This window comes from Mytilus edulis, chromosome 11 (assembly GCF_963676685.1).
Source record: "Mytilus edulis chromosome 11, xbMytEdul2.2, whole genome shotgun sequence".
Classification (NCBI taxonomy): domain Eukaryota; kingdom Metazoa; phylum Mollusca; class Bivalvia; order Mytilida; family Mytilidae; genus Mytilus; species Mytilus edulis.
In genome coordinates, this window is record NC_092354.1 from 12,965,084 (window position 1) to 12,986,685 (window position 21,602).

At 31.9% G+C, this 21,602-nt stretch overlaps 1 protein-coding gene across 4 annotated transcripts; it reads right to left on the reverse strand.

The window, feature by feature from the left end:
* Positions 1-410: 410 nt before the first annotated feature.
* Positions 411-21,478, reverse strand: LOC139495156 (glucose transporter type 1-like). 4 transcript variants are annotated; one of them, XM_071283338.1, is made up of 14 exons: positions 21,350-21,478; positions 15,032-15,151; positions 14,089-14,184; positions 13,234-13,394; positions 12,278-12,402; positions 10,866-11,036; positions 10,159-10,266; positions 8,440-8,528; positions 7,223-7,306; positions 6,497-6,595; positions 5,876-6,088; positions 5,398-5,473; positions 3,653-3,780; positions 411-2,839 (listed from the first exon to the last, which is right to left on the reverse strand). In XM_071283338.1, the coding sequence occupies exons 2-14, from the start codon at positions 15,101-15,103 to the stop codon at positions 2,645-2,647; spliced, it is 1,617 nt and encodes a 538-aa protein (XP_071139439.1). In that variant the 5' UTR covers positions 15,104-15,151; positions 21,350-21,478; the 3' UTR covers positions 411-2,644. The 4 variants fall into 4 exon arrangements, with proteins under 4 accessions (XP_071139439.1, XP_071139438.1, XP_071139440.1 ...); XM_071283337.1 differs by lacking the exon at positions 21,350-21,478 and adding an exon at positions 18,491-18,613; XM_071283339.1 differs by lacking the exon at positions 21,350-21,478 and adding an exon at positions 18,362-18,380.
* Positions 21,479-21,602: the final 124 nt, after the last annotated feature.

A 21,602-nucleotide genomic window follows, 5' to 3' on the forward strand; every position in this document is an offset into this window, starting at 1 on the left:
ACAATAACATATACCACAACGCTTCCCTGAAGAAAACGACATACTCTTTAAAACTAAAACTTGGCCAATGGGAAAGCAAACTCGCAAATAAACAAAATTAGACAGGTACTTTTAGACGAAGAACAACTTTTAACAAAGCATTGTCCTTTATTCTTGTTACTGTTCGTGTTATCAAGTGAAAAAAGGGATCTTGTGTCATGAATATATACACCCTACCACTATGCCAACAAGTGTTTATACAGCATGTCAAACTCTAATTCGTACCAAGTCAAGAAAGCGATAGGTTAGACTTGATAATAGGTATAAAAAAGTAATACAAATAATGTCAATTTCTAGAAATAATAAAAACAGGCAAATAATATTTAAAAGACAACTGTTTTACCTTTTGTGTAAATATAACAAAAAAGAAAATATATTCAACTTTATTCAGTTAACTTTTTTTCACAGTTGAATATAGGAAACCAGAAAAAAGTCATTCAAAAAAATATATTTTACAACCTGTCAAAATGTTATAAGTTTATAATTGTAATCAACATTATAATTAGTAAATAACTTCAATTCAGTAATCAGAAATACAATGCTTTCACTAAATATGACATGTAATAAAAGTAATACATTCAAGTTGTTAAACATGTTAAACATAAATAAATATAAATAGGCGATAAACAATAGTAAAGGAACTGCATGATTTGAAAAGATCAAGAACGGAGCGAAGACTCGATAAACGTCATATTATGTATTTCATGTACCAATTGCCATGGGAATCCCAATTCAGTCAACATGTCTCAATAGGCACTTCTCTGGTATCTTATGATCCAAGTCCCTGTCAAAAGTGAGTTGCAGACAGAACCATCACATCGGTCAACCAATGCACAATGGTGACTTTACACATAATATGTAGTCTTTGTCAGGCATTCGTCAACGAAACTCGTAATTCTGTTTACATATTGTTTCAATTTGTTTGAATGACACGAGATTCTAGATAGGAGACCACGAAATGTAAAGTTCGTGATCAAACAAAACAGTCTAAATCTTCTACGGTTGAATGTGTTTGGGGAAATTCCATCGTTACTTTATGTACAGTTTCTTCAACCAAATCATTTAACTCAGCCCGATTTGTTTGATTAGGACATATTTGACATTTGCGTTTCCTTATGGTATATAAAAAGTAAAATACCAAAAATACCAAACTCCGTGGAAAATTCAAAACGTAAATTCCATAATCAAATGGCAAAATCAAAAAGTCAAATATTTTATATAGTTCACCTCTATTAAGCAAACAAATTGTCCTGTCAGGTCACCCCTACTTTATATGCTGTAAAAGCTATACATTTTGAACCGCAATCAAAACGTCACCGCTCTTATAAGTTAATTTTTTCTTGAGTCCAGAGTGCCTTTATATACAATTTTGACTTGTATACTTTTTAAGGAAAGAAAACTACAGTGTTATGTCAACGATTAAAATCTTTGTTCATATTCAGAGAGACAGACAACTTAAAAAAAGATCAAACTAAAAAAATGTATCAATTATACTAAAAAATATATTTTAATGGCTAAACTGATTGGTCCTAAAGTAAACATGAAAGTTCTATATTCAAAACAAAATATCTGGGTCAATATTAACATGTCGTGTATTAGATACAAATGACGATATGTTATATACTCAATATTTAGTTTTCGTTTTTCCTAAAAAGGAAGTACCAGGAATTAATGTTCTGTTAAATATCTTTTTTTTTTGTTTTGTTAACGATGTTCAATTCTGACTAACTTATTACTGTTCAAAGTAATAAGGAATCGAAGAAAGAACACTTCAATGACATTACAATAATATTTTTTTCATATTCTGAAATCAAGATGTTACAAAAACATGTATCAATTGTATTACAATTCATTTTATATAGCTACACTATGTCATAACTAGATGTATGTTACATGACCACCGAAAATTACTCCAAAATGTATACGTTATTAAAAATGTTGTATAACATGAATATTGCGAATATTGAATAAATGATAAAGACTCAATATTGCAATTTCAATTTTCCTAAAAACGAACACACTAAATCACGTTGCTGTTTTATACAAGGCCCAATCATGTAAAGTTGATTGAGTAATAGAACACTATAAACTTGGTGTATCGTTTAAATTAATAATGCGTGCAATTATATTGTGTAGAATTAGACTTAAAGTGGACAAATCCTGTGTCCTACGTTAAGGATGTTCGCTCCTCTTGTTGCCAGATATTCAGAATCCTCGGGTTTTACCGATGTAGGGTTATTAAAACATTTTCCCCACTAACCCTTACCTTTCTTTTCATAATTACATAACAAATAGTTTTAAAAAGCTATATTTCAAAATGCTTTAAAATCCTTGTTATTATTTCATAACTTTTGAAAGAAAAAGGGTGCAAATCTAAACGTATGAAAAGTCTAGAGAGAATTATTTCCCGCCAAATTCCAATGGCTTTTATATCACGAAACCAAGAACACGGACCATTTATTTTTTTCTGCATATTTAGTTCCTTTATTTATACAATTTATAACAGTTTTTAAAAAGCTTGTTATTTTGAAACAGAGTAGGAACATCCTTAAAACACTTTACAGTGTAATTGATCATTCAAAATTCTTTAATGCTGGCAGTACAGTTATAATGACGTCTTGAAGTGTACTAGTCCTGTGTCCTCCTTTGCCACGAAGCCCTCTTTCGGTTTTCTCTCCCATTGAGATGAGATCTCCTCTATTGTTTTGTTTTTCGTTTCTGGTAAATATTTAAATAAAAATATCCAGGAAAGTGCAAGACATCCAGTGAATGGTATAAAGGAATAATGTCCAATAGCTTTCTAAAATAAGACAATAGAAATATACATACACATGTTGTAAAAAATGTTAGATCAGAATTTTTCAAAAAGCGAACAGCATAATGAAAACCAAATTACTTTCACGCTTAATCATTTCTAGTCAACTGCTAGGCAACACTACTTTCGCTACTTGGTGCATTATAAAACGTGAAAACACCAAAATGCAAATTTGACATATTCATTTAGATTTCATATCATCTTATTAACAGTATAACAGCTGCATTAGTTTGATAAATGTATTTGTTTTTGGTTACAACAGCTGCTTTATGAATATTTGGTTATACAACATGAGGGAATACTAGTTGGCATAATCAGACAAGCCCAAGACAATCGACCTCAGAAGATTTTGGCTTTTCTTTTAAGGTCCCATTTCGTGACAGAGCTTACGTTTCTACAAATTTATACATCCTTTGCTTTCAAATGATTGAGTGTGAGCGTTCCTGGTAAAGATTAAACCAAAATAGCTAATCGGACAAACACAATTTTAAATAGTTTGTTAATATTACGTGTACATAATAGAGCATTAAAGAGAGGCGAAAGATACAAAAGGGACTGTTTAACTTATAAGTCGTAAAATCTCTACCTCGGCGTAAAGTAATCACCAATCAATCAAGTCGTAAACGTTCTCAGAAAGAAATTGTAAAAGAACAAAATGAAGAAGGAAAAGTACAAAAGACAAACAATAGTCTACAAAACATAACATATAAAATAAAGGCTGAACAAAACAAACCACACAAAAACCAAAGGTGCTTCGATGTGGTGGGCAGATCCTGCATCACGTGTGTTATTATTTACCTGAAGAAAAGGATAAAGGTATCCCACAACAAAGTTAAATATCCAGTTGATCAACACACTAATACTCATGGCTGCTGGTCTAGGACCTTGTGAGAATAACTCTGCTACAATCATCCAGGGTATTGAACCTGTCAAATGTGTATGTAGTTGATTAATGTTTGGATTTATAAATTGATAATTGTTTTACTAATTGAGAAATATTTTTTCACTTGTTGACAAAACATTTACCACAAATACTTTACTCATTGATAAATATAATACTAATTGAATATTTGATTAGTTGACAAGTATTTTACTTACTGATGTAAATTTTACCAACGAATAAATGTCCTACTACTAGTACTTGATTAATATTTTACTAGTTGACTAATACTTCACTTATTGATAAATATTTTGTTAATTGACTAAAATCTTACTATCTGGCAAATATGTTACTAATTGAAGTGTGTCTATTTGTTTCCATTCACCTTTTTCGGTTTCTTATGTAACAGTTGTACATAGAATGAAATTCAAAACAGTGTGGCTGTGGCCATTGATTGACACATTAAATTCATCCATTGACTGGGACAATTTACGTGAACGTTTGTCTGTAACGACCACTGTTCACGACGTACCTACGATAGACATTTGAACTGTGGGGTCACCAAAGGTTTCTTAACGCCTTTAATTATACAATAATTCGAAAAATTAATCAGGAATAACCTTTATGTTTTGATTTATATAATTGATATAAATCAAAACATCGTGTTATTTCTGATTAATTTTTCGAATAACTTTATTAAGGTGTTGAGAACCTTCAGTGACCCCATAGTTTTAGTGTCTTTAAAAAGTACATAGTGAGCAGTGGTCGTTACATACAAACGTTCACCTAAATTGTCCCAGTCAATGGATGAATTTAATGTGTCAATCAATGGCCACAGCCACACTGTTTTGAATTTCATTCTATTTGGCGTTCAAGAATGCAGCTTTGAAGTTTCCGGATGAATGTAAATCCAGAAAAACGCTTTGGACGCATTAAGGATGTTCGCTACTCTGTTAAAAAATAACAAGCTTTTTAAAAGACTATTATGAATTGATGATATTTAAATAAAGAAACTAAAAAAGCAGAAAAAAATGGAGGGTCCGTGTGCTTGTTTTCGAGATATAAGCCGTTGAAAATTTGGCGGGAAATAATTCTCTCTAGATTTTTCTTTCACTTAACATTGGCACCTTTTTTGTTTAAAAAACTATGAAAAAATAACAAGGATATCATAAGATTTTGAAATATTGCTTTTTAAATAATATGTAATAAAAATATGAAAAAAAAGTAGGGGTTAGTGGTCAAAATATTTTAATGTTAATACATGGATAAAACCAGAGGATTCCGAAAATCTGGTTAAAATTCAAAAAGTAGAGGAGCAAACATCCTTAAATTTGAATTCATTTCTAACCTTTTTGCGACACACTTGGCTATTTTGAAGAGACCGTACTTTTCTATAGATGCTCTGTGGTGTTTGTGTTGTTGGATTACTGTATCAATTACGTCAATATCGGATACCAATCATTTCTTTTATTTTCAAATATTCAATTTTTCGTTTATATACCAAATCTATGTATCAATCAATGTAAGTAGGTATGTGGTTGCATTTCAATAAGTTCCATTTGGTGTTAACGTCTCACATTTGATTTTGTCTGTTTTCATAGATGCTATCCTTTTTTAATTTACCTTGAAGTTCGGCATTTTTTGTTGCACTATTTTCCCTTACCTGGCCCAATAGCAAAGAAGACCACAAAACACAGGGAAACAACAATAGTCGCTATTTTAACCCACTTGGCTTGGTCCTGAAATTATTTTAATACAAGAATTCAAATGCCGTTATGCTAGTAGTTTGTATTTATACTGTATATCTTCTAAATAACTTAAAGCTCGTTGATTATATGTATTTCCTATATAAATAAGAGGCAGTAGTAGTAAACAGATGTTCAAGACTTGTTAATCAATAAGCCCAACAACAACAAAAAATCCAAATATGTCTATTACATGTACTCCAAAAGTTTTGTTTATACGAATTGATAATTCAAATACAGCTATACTCATATTGGATAAAAATGTTTCTTGGAATCCATGAAATATTCAATAGATGTTTCTCGTTTTAAATATACTTTGATCGTTTAATTGTTTTAAGTTGTTAATGTATACTCTACTTTCACAATGTTAGTTGCTTGTATATAGATATTAATTACCTGAAACACCAGTGATAGTGTTATAAGTATGCTGAAAACGAACATTCCTGCCAGTCCAGTCAAGTGCAAAGTTCTTCTTCCGATTATGTCCATTAGTGGTATTGTTATAAGCGTCATAACGACCATGATAGCTCCAATGCCACTGGTCGCATGTGCAGCTGTAGTTTCTGAAACACCTGCACTTTTGAAAAGCGTTGCTGAATAATAAAATATCTGAAAATAAAAAAGAGTAAAAAAAAATTAATTATCCAACAAATTCATAATAATTTGGAAGAGAATATAAGACAATATGATACTATTTCCAACAAATGATTGAATGCAAAGAAAAAGAAGTAAGGACTAAATACAATCATTAACCAAAGACAACCCATTTAAATAGTTTGAGTTCAAATTCCTGATGAAAAATCGTGTAAACATTTGGATCAAACATAGGATTTTTTTTCAACGTGAATAAAAATTGTTCCATTTGATATCGATGTCTGACCCAAATGATTGTTTTTGGTCTATAAACAAATGAGTATTTGTTTAAAGATTTTCCTGTTATTTGCTTTATTTGTCTATAACTTTCGTATTGTTTCATCAAAGCACACTTGGTATGAACACTGATACCGTAAAACTTACTGCATTGATACCCGACAACTGTTGTGATAAATGCATAATGATACTGATGACAAGAGGCATCCACAGAGATTTCTTCTTAAACAAATGCAACATGCCAATCTACAAAAGATATTTCAATATGAAACAATTAAATGGCAAGGTTTGTAAGCAAGAGAAATACATAATTAGTTTAATTGGCTTTATTGTGGCAGTGAGAAAACACCTCTTTAGTTAAATCTGGGTGGGTTTTTTTGCCATAAGAAATATAATGTCAATGGCACATCTTTGAAAACTTATTTATCATTTATTTACAACATGTCTAGACGTTTTTTTAGATACAGAAACGTGCCTGTAGTTGAAGATCGTTAACGTGTGTATATTCCTAGATGTTGCTTTTGTTTTGTTATTTTAAAAGATTGAATTATCAATATATGTCATCTCAGTTACGATTGTTACATCATTGTATCATAGTATCATTTGAAAAGTATGAATACAGACTTCAATACACAAAATATTTGAAACCATGATTCTAAAATACCATTGAAATTTTAAGAAATTAATAAGTATATAAGCAACTGTTAATATACATATGGCTGTCAAATTAAGCATATTCCCAGGTAAACAGGTAGAATTCTGATCAAAACATTCAAATAGTAATAAGTAAAAACTTCCAGGAAGCCGTGTCAAAATAATGGTAATGGGTTTGTCACCAAGGCAAGCAAACAAAACAATACCAGATATACTCACAACTTTGCATTCAATTTTATAAGAAATTGCGAAACGGCCCATTGTTCTTCTGTTTTTTACCAAAGTGTTTGTTTTTATGTATTCCTTGTAAGCATAATGTGATAAAATAATATTTATGAAATCGAATACATCTAGGGTCATAAAAACTTATCTTATATAAGTGAGATAATCAACCTTGGCTGATAACTGTATGACAGAACTAGTATTTGTTAAAATTATTATGATTTACTGCACGATTTAAAACTGTATTGAAGTGATTCATTAGATTTCATTATCTTTACTGTTATTTGACCAATATGGACCAAGACTAAGAGCAACACTCAAACATAATACAAATTAAAACAATCACACTAATATATGGTAATGTATCTCAAAATCTAATCTTTAAAAATACTAGCAAGCAAAGTGCTTATACGCGCTATAGGGGAAATATTGAATTCATTTTACAGTGGTTACTAATGATTAAACATTCCATAGTATTCAATGGAAAGCAATATATTGAATTTGCAATATGCTCCTTTATCCATAATAGTAACTGGTTAACTGCATTCGTATATACAACATTTCACTATAATCTGATAACAGATAGATGCATGCATGCACAATCATAATCTTAAGTCATTGTTTTTTATTAGTCATGATAGCTTTGAGTTTCGGTGTCTATGTTCAATTGATAAACTGTTTGAAAGTCACATGGATAGGTTGTATAGAATGTTCACCTCGAAGAACAGTTGCATATGGGTTTTGATTGTACGAAGGTTATCTTTTGCACAAAAGGTAACACTTATTTGCTGCCACCAATCACTTATTTCTGAAATACCCTTCATCGGAAATGCCGACCGTATAAACGTTTGGAACAGGGCATAAATTAATAAAGACAAATAAAAACTTCCACTTATAATCTACGGTCATCTTTGTCTGCTGCACCTTAATACTATTGAATAGTTTATGAACGGGAAAATTTTATACAAATGTTTAGTTAAATAATGACAAGGCTAGGGGCCGACTATTGTTTTCTAAAATAAAGTTCGAGCTTTATAAGTATTGTTGTAAAATTTAAAAGAAACTGACAGTGGAATATCTCTAAAAAAGAAAGGACATACATTAAAATGGAGTCAACGGTCATAGCTTTAACTTTATTTTAATGATGTAGGCTTATGTGTAATTGAGAGAGTTGCCTTATTTTACATAAGACTAATACTTGAATGAGTAATTACCTTGGCCTCTGCTCGACTGTTCGATTGTTCACGTTTCATTTCGGATATATCTGCATCCACCATGGATGTTCCTCTCAATGTACGTAATGCTGTAATATAAAGGGAAATATGATTTTGGTTTAGAGTGTGGACTTCATTTTTTAATAGTTATGTCCTTTTTCTCTATTCTTTACTGATTTGTCCACTGTTCAATCCCATACAGACTTATGCTAACTAAACAGGAATGTTAAATATCCCAAAAATTACACTAGTAAATAATTCTAAGTCTTAACGTTCATTTTCATTTTAAAATAATTCTCTGAAAAGGAACAATAATGTCTTATGGCATGTTTAGACTTATTTATTGCGGTAAGTGTGCTTGAAGTCAAACAATTAAGTACTTTTGCTTTTCAGACAATTCAATATGATGTTAACGTGGACAGGTAGATAACAACTCCTGATCAGCCTGAACATAGACTTAACAAATCTTTATTGAATGCAAGCGCATTTTCAATACAGTACTGAATTTACAGTGTATAAGTTGAAATAAACTCTTCATAAGTACCAGGATTACAATTGTGTACGCCAGACGCTCATTTCGTCTACACAAGACTCATCAGTGACGCTTGAATCATAAAATTAACAAGAATGTGTCCATAGTACACGGATGCCCCACTCCCATTATCATTTTCTATGTTCAGTCGACCGTGAAATTGGGATAAAAAATATAATTTGGCATTTAAATTAGAAAGATCATAACCTAAGAAACATGTGTACAAAGGTTTCAAGTTGATTGGACTTCAGTTAAATCAAAAACTACCTTGTCCAAAAACTTTAACCTGAAACTTGCACTATCATTTTCTATGTTCAGTGGACCGTGACATTGGGAAGGACAGACGGACGGAACGACAGACAGCCGGAAGGATGGACGGACGCACAGACCAGAAAACATTATGCCCCTCTACTATCGTAGGTGGGGCATAAAAAAGGTTAAATAAAGTTGAAGAGCATTAACTACTTGTAAAAGACTGACAATGTCTACACATTTGTTATTCAGTTTTTCAAAAGCTGTTCATATCAGCGGTTTGAAATATTAAATCCCTGAAAAAACTATACAGTCAAAGTCCTATTTCCATGGGGCAGTTGGAGATCGCAGTCAACGTGAAATTCTATCTTATGGATCGTGAACAGTAGCAACGAACATTCGGAGAATTGACAGTCAACCAGGAGCTGCGCCGACTCCACGGTTAGAATATAGACTTAGGAAACCTGCTTCATGTGGTATACAATGTGATTCTATAATAATCTAGAACACCATTTGGAAACCATAAGATGTCACAAGGAGGTATCCTATACCTTTTAAATCGTAAATAAAACAAAAAACGGTTTTCGATGGGGTTTCTGTTGCTTAATCTGCAGTTCACAATGAAGTAATATATGGACGACAAATGTTTTTTTTCCATTGGTCATGGTGTATATTGCTTCCCTTTTTAACTGGAAATTGTTCTATGAAAAATGATTTTAATTGGTTTTAAAACCAAATGTTGTAAAAGATGGGGAATAATTGTCAATTTGACAATTCTCCACCAGACAATAAATTACAAACGACAGCCACTAATTAACAATCTTTTGACATGGGACAGTCACATATATAATGTTTCGGGGTTATACATGGTTGCTGGCTACAAACCCTCCCTAACCTAAGAGTGGTGCAACAAAAGTTAAGATAAGTTTACTTACAGCTAAGAGCTTTGTCTTCCTGTTCCTTTGTTATCAGAAGATATCTTGGACTTTCGGGACAAAACGGCATAACTAATAACTGAAGAGCGCATGGTACTATGCACATACCTAAATGTCGTAATATTAAAATAAGCTCAAAATGATTTTTTTTTTCAAATGAATTCGTTTAAAACATGACTTTAACAAATGTCTAGAGAATAATAATGCTAAATTAATGTGATTTCTTAAAAATTAAACGCTTGACATTGAAAATGTGAATAATACAATCTTTAAAACAAGCTTACAGCGTCAAATAGATCTCTGCTTTCTCAATGAGGACATTGAAAAAAAACAAAGCTTGAATCAGAATTGGAAAGTCAATACAATTTTGTGTAGAAACTATGCGAATTGTCAAGAAACTACCTTTTTCTTAATGCTTCTTCGATCGATAAGTTCAAATTTTGTAATTTATTATCAGAGTTATTTTGAACACATAACATGCATTTGCTTTAAATCTTTCAATGCAGTAAAGTGATTTGTCCTTACGAAGTTTTGTGAACATTCAACACCATAAGAACTAAAAAGCGGAAATGTATTTCTTGTTTAATAAATGTATGTTAAATGCATACTCATTAAAAGGCAATGTTGATCTAGTATTAATTTATTCACAAGTCCATAATACTCGACAATCCAATAGAAACACACAGAAACGTTTTATTTTCATTTACCTAATAACACGTGCCAGTATTGGCCATTACCGAGCACCTCTGGAAATCCCAGAACTTGTGACAGTAGTATACCGATGACTACACCAAACTGATGCAAGGTACCAAGTGCACCTCTGATGTTAGGCGTGGAGATTTCTGACAAATATAACGGTGTTAGTCCAGTGTATAATCCTACAAAGACAAATAAAATAGATTAAAGAATTGGATGCTTCTTTTTGTCAATTTATTGGGCTGTAGTAGAAGCATTGACCGAAGTACATTTTGTATGAAGCGGGGAAGCTCGTGTCATCATGAATGTTACATTTCATTTTGGAAATGAATGCTGATTTCAAAATGACGGGAAGTTACTTTTATGAATTGAATATAATTTAGCCAATTATAATAACTTATTATAATGAATATACATTTTACTCCTGTTTGAACAGTTTTACACTAGTCTGGTCGTTTGTGGGGCCCTTTATATCTTGGTGTTCTAGTTTGTCTTTGACATCACGCAGGTAATACTACATCCATATCCATAAATAACATTAACCTTGCTTTGGGCTAGATTTACACACTAATTAGACGTTTACGTGTGCTAGATATCAAAACAAAAGTTGGCAGAAAAACCACAAAGCTAGAGTACCGGATATATGGGTTTGCTACTATATCTTCTACCCAGCCAGTGTGTTCTAACTCCGTCCAGTGTTATAAGTTTTAAATTTTGAAAAAAAGTTGATGTCTATAATTGTGTCCACATTGAAAAAAAAACATCTGTCTGTTGTATATGGAAGCGCAATGTAACTAAGCAGGTTGTTAAAAGAATATATAGACAAAATGCAAGTAAATGACTTAGAAGATTGTATGCAAGTGCATTTTATGAGTGCAGCATGTCGCTCAATACCTTTACATATTATTTTATTTTCTGAGATGTTATTGCAAACATTGTACATATACTGTATGATATAATAGTACTTTAAGTTACTTTGATGACATTTAATATTGATTCCGAATGAAATGTGTTTACAATATGATTACAATAAACAAGTACATATTGATTCTACAAGTTGATGCACTTTAGTAATGTGTATTGTTATCTTTTAAAACCTTAGTGTTATGTGCACTATTGAGTTGTAATGATTATAATCTGCTTCATTTGAATTCCAAGTTGAAACGTAAGCAGTTTCATTTTTGCAACTGGAATCAAGCAATCAATAAATTAATCGATTATGTACACATCTTATAAAGATAATCAAAGAGTATTGAAACAATTTAGAATTTCTACATCCGTCTACGTAAATTACATTGCATAATCTCGACGGTCCAACAACTGAAGTATTGACCAATCAGAATGTTGAACACGGAAACGTTCAAATATACCACACCATTTCTAAATGGTATATTCAACTATAGATTCAACTAATTGCACTCACCACAATTGAATCCCACCAGAAATCTTCCAGCAATAACCATTTCATATGACGTGGCATGGCGACTGAAGAACATCAGACAAGCAGCAGCAATACCAGGTAGAGTATTTAATATCAGACCAAATTTTCTAAAATAATAAGAGAGTTATTCGTCAAAGAGACTTCAACTCTAGACATGCTAGACCAGCAAAATCTAAAACCATTTGTAGGTCAACATATTGCCTTTACAAATGTCAACCTTCTTACCGTCTATAACAGTTGAAAAGCTTGTCAAAGATCAGTCATAATCAAAGTCTTATTATAATCGTGATTCATATGCTGAAAAACTTTCTTCAATCTATTTTCTTCTGGAGTAAGGGGGCAGTGGAAATCAAGAATCCCTCTGTCCACCCCTACAAAAGATGAATAATCGTCCTCATGCAGTCTATGTCGTATGCACCCTGCCTGTGTAACTATTTCTAGCGTGCAGTTCAAGGTTATAACAAGGGTTCACTGAGCTTGATTGTTTTAATGGAAAGACTGCACATTCTTTTAAATCGTCTTTATTGGCGAATATACATAATCTTTCAAGATAAAATTCTGTATATTAGGTCTAGACAAAATAAGAATGTTGTTAAGACTATATATACTCGATTATATAGAACATTTCGATCTTAAATTTGACACATGTATTTACTTTATGTAAATTAAATTGAACATGTGACATGACGTCACTCGACAATGACATTGCATTTAAAATGTCTGTATTTGTTTAAAGATCAATACACCAAAGATACAACTTTGTCACTCACGACAGAAAGGGTTCAATGAGCTATTACCATCAATAATTAGCTTGTTTACACAATAATACAGCCGCGTAAATTTGGGTATCAGTCATTCTTGTCAATTTGATCAAGTAACATTTTCAATAAATTGGTAGGAACAATGTATTTTCAATTGTATTTCTAAACGTGGTGTACCTTCCAAAGAAATCTGCCCACCATCCCGCCATTAAACCTCCAATCATTCCCCCAACAGCAAAGATGGCCACCAACAATGAGTAAAGGTTGATCAGTGCATCCTCTGAGAATTCTTCTCCTGTTCGTTTAATGTGAGTTCCATTCATAAAGTCTTTAATTTTCTACAAATATATGACATTGATAAAAGTAATGTAGGAAATACAGCAAAACACAAGTTCTTGATTTTGGGGTTGTAATTTGTCCCTTTGGTATCCTTTCGTTCCTCTTTTAATTGCTGCTAGATTTTTTGGGGTTTTTTTTGTTGGTTTTTATTATCGTTATTATCTGCTCTCGTCAGAATGTTAAGCAAATAGCAATCAATCAATAAATCGTCTGCGCTCACTTAAGGCAGACTTAAGACTAAATACGATTAAACTTATATCATGCTCTAATAAAGAAATGCGGATAGGAAACACAATTTGAAACTTTTCATTTTCAGAATTTAACGTTTCAAAATGCTGCATGTTTATAAAAATAAAGAGGAAAAAATACACTTTTGGTGATAACTATCCACCATTATAAACCCCCTACTACAAGGTGATTAACCGTAGTTAAAATAAACAATATTTTAAAATAATATTTGTTTGGTCCAGTTTAAACACATTAGGATGAGCATTTATGAGTTTTGATTTTGACCTCTTCAGACTTAATATCGCTTAATTTCTGAACTAAAGAATAGTCGAAATGATTGCCTGGGGAATGCATCGAAGGGACAATTGTGTTGGGGACTAAAGGGACTTTGCATATGAAGTAACCCTTTATACACACGCAGTATATGTCACAGCGTTCAGAAACAGGACAAATGTTACAACTTACTCCTTCCGGTGCATTGATAACTCCGGTGTTGAATCCGAACTGTAGAGATCCTAGAACAGCTCCAAAGACAGCTAGCATTAACCGCCCTGTTATTTTCTGAAATTTGAAGAACAGCTTGCCATATTTATAAGACTTTGGTGTTCGGTATTTACAAATATGATATATGTCGAATGTGGTTTGATCGTTGTGTTGATTTTTCATTGACATATACTTTAACATATTACGTTTGTTTTTTATGAGGATTGGATTCAAGACTTGGTGCTGTATGGTGTCTACAAGGTTGTTGGTGAATGTTGAGGTATGACATCTGACTTTCGAAATTATTAAAGACTTCGGTACTCAATTTAAAACTGAATCAAATGAAAGAGTTAAATGAAAGGCGTTGTTGACTTGCTGTCTTGTAGACGTATACTCCATTTTCGTACCGTAAATAAATGTCTAAACGCCTTTTGTTTTATGTCTGTTTATTTGTGTTTTTTCTTTATGCTGTTAAGTAACTGTCTGAAAGATTTATACTCCACGTGAATACCGCAGACAGATGTTCTTTTGTTCTTTTGTTTTTTTTTTTGTTTTTTTTTTCTATTTGTATATGCCCGATTTTGCCGTTCAGTTACTGTCTGAAAGACGTGTACTACACATCTGAACCGTCATTTGTTTTATGTCTTTTGTTTGCTTTTGATGCTCGTTTTTATTTACTGTGTGAAAGGCATTTAGTACTCCACGTATGTAACGTAGATAGACGTATTGACGACTTTTGTTTCCTATCTTTTGTTGTCGTTAATTTTTTGTGGTGTTCTGTTGTTGTAAAGTCCATGCGTGTTCCGTAAAGAGACCTCAAAACATCTTTTGTTTTATGTCTTTTTGTTTGTTTTTGCTGTGTGTTTCATCAATTACTGTCTGAAAGACGTATACTTAAATTGTCCTTTCTTTGGTAAATACATACCCCGTCTGTTTTTTCATTAATGGTCAGTTCTTTTTGTGACGAGACGCTAATGCTGATATCATCAGTAGACATGTTGATAGGTTTGATATTTTAAGTCTATTTTAATCTAAATCTCTTCATCTGTAAAAAGACAAGAATAACATTCAGGGTCATGTTTATTTAGTTTTTTTGAGTGATGTTAACGTATTTACTGTCTACTTTGTTTGATATTAAGCTTAAGTTCCTCAACTGAGGTCATCTGTGTAAAGAAAAGTCATATTTAAGGACGGACAACATACCATTTAAACTTCATAAATTACAAGATCAAAACGTTGAATGTTGAATTAAGTAAGATTGGTATGGGTTTTGGTGTTGGTTTTTGGCATTCTTTTGATTATAATGTATTGCCGTTACCAGAGGTCAAAATTCGTTTTACTTTGACTTAATGCAAATTTTTAACTAAAGGGAATTTAATGCACATAATACTCCTACAACAAGAGGTTAATTCGGGTTATAAGTTCGTTTGCATACTATATAGTCAAAAGATGAGAAACATAAGTTGTCGTTTAAACATATTAACATTACCCTAGTGTAATGCTTTTAAATAATGTTGTACATAATATAGCCTTAAGCTCTTTATAACTGCACTTGAAATACATTGATGTTTATACTAAAAAAAACGTAAAATGAACCTTCATTTGCATAACTTTGTGTTTGATCACCTTGAGACGTTGTTTGGCAAATATATGCATATTGAAATACTGTCAAAAACATATTAATAACATGATATATGATCCGTTATAATATTTTAATGTGTTATTGAAAACTAATCCAATGTAACATTTACTTAATAACACGTGAAACAGCTAATATCATATATTCATATATTCATATTACTAAACGCTTCTTTCTTGTAAAATAAAAAGAAACAGCACAATGATCAGGATGGATAGCTGTTAAATGAAAAATTACCCTTCATTGTACCAAAGTACACAATGAGCTGAAAACTTAACAGAGTATTAAAATAAGCATGTTCACAAGGCAACAGTCAGTAAGACATGTTACCCTACCGGACACATTATGTGTTTTAAGAAATGTTGACATCAAAACATATGTAAAGCATTTTACACGACCAGTCTATTCAAAAATGGTTAAGTCCTGCTGAAAAACTCATCAAGACGCGGGTAGTATTTACAATTTAAGCAAGATGTTTGCTTAGATTAAAAATATTTATTTAGATTGAAAAGAGAAAATATAATATATTTGACCAAACATCGAAATTCCCGTAGGAACTGGTCGATGGCATAGCATTCCAAAAAAGAGGAAAGATTATGTACTTAGTGAAAATATAATTAGTTCATTACTTATTTGTATGTTGCAATGATGAGGTTACAAAAGTAAGACGTGCATATATCCCAAATTACTATATTGTAAACCCTTCAGAATGTAAAATGAAAGCTTTGTTGTCTTTATGTAATATGAAAGCTTTGTTGTCTTTATGTAATATGAAAGCTTTGTTGTCTTTATGTAATATGAAAGCTTTGTTGTCTTTATGTAATATGAAAGCTTTGTTGTCTTTATGTAATATAAAAGTCCTATATATATAATTTATAAATTTTCACAAAATAAAACTTGTGAAATATCTATGATTATGTTTCATATATTATCATCACTTACACATGTTACATGTATTCGACTGGCGATCTTAAGTCCAATTATCATAGCTCTGAATGATTTCAACGTGTTATTTTAAAATGTGTATACTAGTGAACAGATTACGTATTTAGATAAGATGAACTTATGTATATTTCTAGTTTCATTTGTCTGCCTCTTCTTTATACAGTATAAACTGTCTAGAGTGTTTATAAAACTTAAAGTTGGTTACACAGCTACTTTTGCATATAGGTACTATTTCTGTACCCAAAATCTGTATTACTGGAAATCTTCTTAATATTCAGTACTATTTTGTTACTTTAAAATTATTGTAATATTTAGGTACCTGTATTTTACAGTACTTGATTTGTACTTAAAATTTCAGTACTACAAATGTTACACCGTTACATTTTGAAAATTTGTCAATTTCAAATCTCTTTCAGTTATGGAATATTGTGATCACTATTGGTATTATTTCTGTACCAAAAATATGTTGTACAAATCAAGTACTGTAAATTACAGGTCCTTGAATATTACAATATATATAAAGTAATGAATAGCACTAAACATTAACAGTAATTTTTTTTCAGTACAGACATAGTACCTATGCAAAAGTAGCAGTGTAGTAATCCGTTGATGATATATCTATACGTATATATACGTTTTCATGTCTTATCATTTATTCTCAGAGCATTTATCAGTACTTATGTAAGCTAGCAGTGGTCATCATCTTTCATCAAGTACAGTAGACTTTGTCCTAAACAGTTGAATAATTGCACAGATAATTGACAAATGCATGGTACAAATATGCAACGATGAAATATATGCAAATATACTCTGTGAGAGTGTGAAGAATTTTATTGTAACTCAGTTGTTTAAAAAAAGAAATAAGAAATAGGGGAGAGGTAATTTGGAAAAATATGCTTTACGGCGGACGACAGAATCTGTCAGTGGCCCCCGAGTGGTCCCGTTGTATGTAACAGGAAAACAAAAACAAATAACAAATAACATAATAAAACAAGAATGTGTCCATAGTACACGGATGCCCCACTCCCATTATCATTTTCTATCTTCAGTGGACCGTGAAATTGGGATGAAAAATATAATTTTGCAATTAAATTAGAAAGATCATATCATAGGGAACGTGTGTACTAAGTTTGAAGTTGATTGGACTTCAACTACATCAAAAACTACCATGACCAAAAACTTTAACCTGAAACTCCCACTTTGATTTTCTATGTTCAGTGGACCATGAAATTTGGGTCAAAAGTGTAATTGGGCTTTAAAATTAGAAAGATCATATCATAAGCAACAAGTGTACTAAGTTTCAATTTGATTGGACTTCAGCTTCATCAAAAACTACCTTGACCAAAAACTTTAACCTGAAACTCCCATTTTCATTTTCTATGTTCAGTGGACCGTGAAATTGGTGTCAAAAGTGTTATTGGGCTTTAAAATTAGAAAGATCATATCATAAGCAACTAGTGTACTAAGTTTCAAGTTGATTGGACTTCAGCTTCATCAAAAACTACCTTGACCAAAAACTTTAACCTGAAGTCGGATGAACGAACGAACGAACGAACGAACGAACGAACGAACGGACGGACGGACAAACGAACGAACGGAGCCACAGACCAGAAAACATAATGCCCCTCTACTATCGTAGGTGGAGCATAATAACAATCATAAACTAAAAACCTGACGTCCCATATGGTAAAATGTTTCAATGTTTTATAATATTTATTGTTCATGATGTGTCCACCTGTCAACTGGTCCCGGGTCAAAGAAATTACTTACGATGCTAAGATAATACATGTATGAACATACCTTAAAATGTCGTTTTAAATTTACATCTCTACCACAATAAAAAGATTAGAAATAAAATCTCAGCTACACTGTATTGATTAAAAGTTGTCACTTGTATATATTATGATGAAGCATGACTAGTGTATATATTTACATGTATATATAACTGTGTGTATTAAAACACATTCACGTGTATTGTGTATAAAATATATACTACATTGTACATGTTGTACATGTTGTACTAGTAGGTAAAGATTGTGTTTTAACTGAAATAATGACACGTACTTCTTTATCAGGGTTATATCAGGGTTATTTATTGATCCCGGTATGAATAAGATGAAATGCACTTTTGAAATATATCCTATATAAGTATTTTATATGTATACTCAGCAACAGAAATGCGACACTACCATTCATTTCTTTGGATCAACAATCTCTATTGCTAATGATTTTTTAAAGAATCGAAATAAGTAAAAACTTTGACAAATAAGTTCTTGAGCCATAAACATCAGATTCTGAGAACTCTTGGTACATGTATTTTCTGATTTTTTATTTCTTACTTCTCTAAAATCCACATTTATGTTCAACCGAAAAAAGAACATGTTGCAAAATTAGTGGGAACTGAGTTCGCGTGTATTTTTATATGGAAACATTTTGTTTTTATTCTATAACGATCAATTGAAATTGACTAATCTCAGACTTTTGATATTTTTTAATTTTTTTCTGAAATCCAAAAAGTCGCCATTATCAAAACGAAAAAACCCGTAGATTAATTTTTAAAGTTATGCTATACAGACATGTTGAAAAGTATCTATCAAAAAATAAAAACCTAAAAGACGTACTTAGTAAGTCAGTGCATTTCAAGTTTTTTTGGATTGACCTTCATCAGACATTTGAAAATCATCGCTAAATATATGCATAACTATGTAGAACATTAAGTTAAGATTTATATGACTTAAAAATGCCCCAAAAATGGGAAGCTTAAATTCAGCTGAGGTCAATTTTGCTCAAGGACATCGAAAACGAACAAGCCTTTCATATTATGAAAGGCAATCAAGTTCCGATGTTGTTTTTGATTAAAAAATATGTAAGGGTTCCGCGGAACCCAGTGTCTCGCCTACTTTTGCTGTAAATTGCAGGATCAACAAAAATGAGGGAAAAATCAATAAAAAATATTCCGCTTGATACCATGTTTGGATTGTAGGAAGCTTCTGTCCAAGTTTGGTAAAAAAAAATCCTGGATAGTTTATGAATCTTATAAATGTTTTAAAAACTTTAACTGCAGACCGGATGTAATGTTAACTGGAAGAAAAAACTAAGTCCATTTATAAGTAAAATACAGATACACAGGTACAAAATATTAACAAAATGTCCTTCTAGATACTATCTTATGATCATAAACAAGCTTCTGTCCAAGTTTGGTAGAAGTCCAGTATGGTTTAAGAAAGTTATTAAAATTTCAAAAACTTTAACCACAGAGTGAATATTTGTGGACGCCGCCGCCGACGACGACGACGGAATGTAGGATCGCTTAGTCTCGCTTTTTCGACTAAAGTCGAAGGCTCGACAAAAAGCTTTCTCGTTTTTAGTTTGATGACAACTACATGATTGTGTACTACTAGTAATTGCTAAAAACTTTCAAAATTTCAATTTTAGCAATATTCAAGCATTTATTAGTTTTGGTATCATGTCCAGAAATACTCCATGTTTCTTATTTTCAGTTCATTTATAAATATGTTTTAAGTGAAGTGTGGTGTCCATTTTCACTGAACTAGTACACATTTTTGTTAAGGGGCCAGTTAATTGAAGCCCGCCTCCGGGTGTCGGATTTTCTCGCTGTGTGGTAGGCCCATTGGTGGCCTCCGTCTGTTTTCTGTTCTTTGTTCGACTCTTTGACACATTCCCAATTTTCATTCTCAATTTTATCCAGTACATATGATTGTATAATGTGTAATGTCAATATGCTTACTTTGATCTACAGTTGCTAATTTACTCTTCAATTTGGTCTCTACTGCATAGTTGGCTCATTGGCAATCATGCAGCACCTCTTACGAGACTGTAATTTGACTTAATATAGTTATTCTTACTTTACCCAATTTGGTCTCTGGTGGATATTGTTGTCTTAATGGCAATCATACAAAATGTCCTCATTCTTATACTATTACACCTTGTTTTTGTTTGTTTGTTGTTAAGCAACATTTCTAGACTTTTCTTTGATGGCATACTTGTCATTAAGCAACTTCTATAGACTATTCTTAAATGGCCTACTCGTTTTTCAACTCGATTTGTTCCTTGATAAGCAACATTTCTAGACTACTGGTATTCTTAAATGGCCTACTCGTCATTAAGCAACTTCTATAGAATATTCTTATACGATCCACATGCCAATAGACCTTTAAAGATTATATATTAGGTTTTTTAATAAGCATACTTGTATTATATAACTTGATAACTTAATTAATAGCTGAAAATTAGAGGTTTCGTTCACTGAGCTGCAGTCAACACGAAATACAAGTTTTTCATTACATTCCTATATGACACTTGCTGTCTGCTCTTCTTATAAAAACGTGTTAATGGCCCTCCGTATATTTCACTGGCTAGGGCTGTGTCTTGTGGTTATCGTGGACACTGGTTAAAGTCACATTTTGCATCTCCTAAATAAGCGTAGTTTGGTATCTATCCATCCGACTTTCATTTTTTAGCTTTGAGCGTTCATAGTGAAGGTAAATACAGAAAGTCACTTCGAACGCATAAAATGTATTAAGTGTTATTTTAATTTTCTTATCATAGGGGAGGGGGCGCATATGTATACACCCTACGTCCTAAGGCTATTATGAATCCGCCACTGATATAAACTAATATCGAAGGTTAAAAACTCACCTAGCTAGAGACTCAATATCCTCATTTAAAAATTATCCGACTTCAGTTTCATAACATTTTCGGCCTTGTGCAACATGAGCGTGTCCAAATTTACCTGACACGTGGGAAACATCCATCAAGAGAAACATTCGTGTGTTTAAAGTTAGATTTTGAGAAGCACTTTGATTAAAACGATCTGAAGACTTTGCCAAACATGAGGGTTTATCTGTAGTTTATGTAATAGATAGTTATTGACAAAACAAAGGCTAGAAAA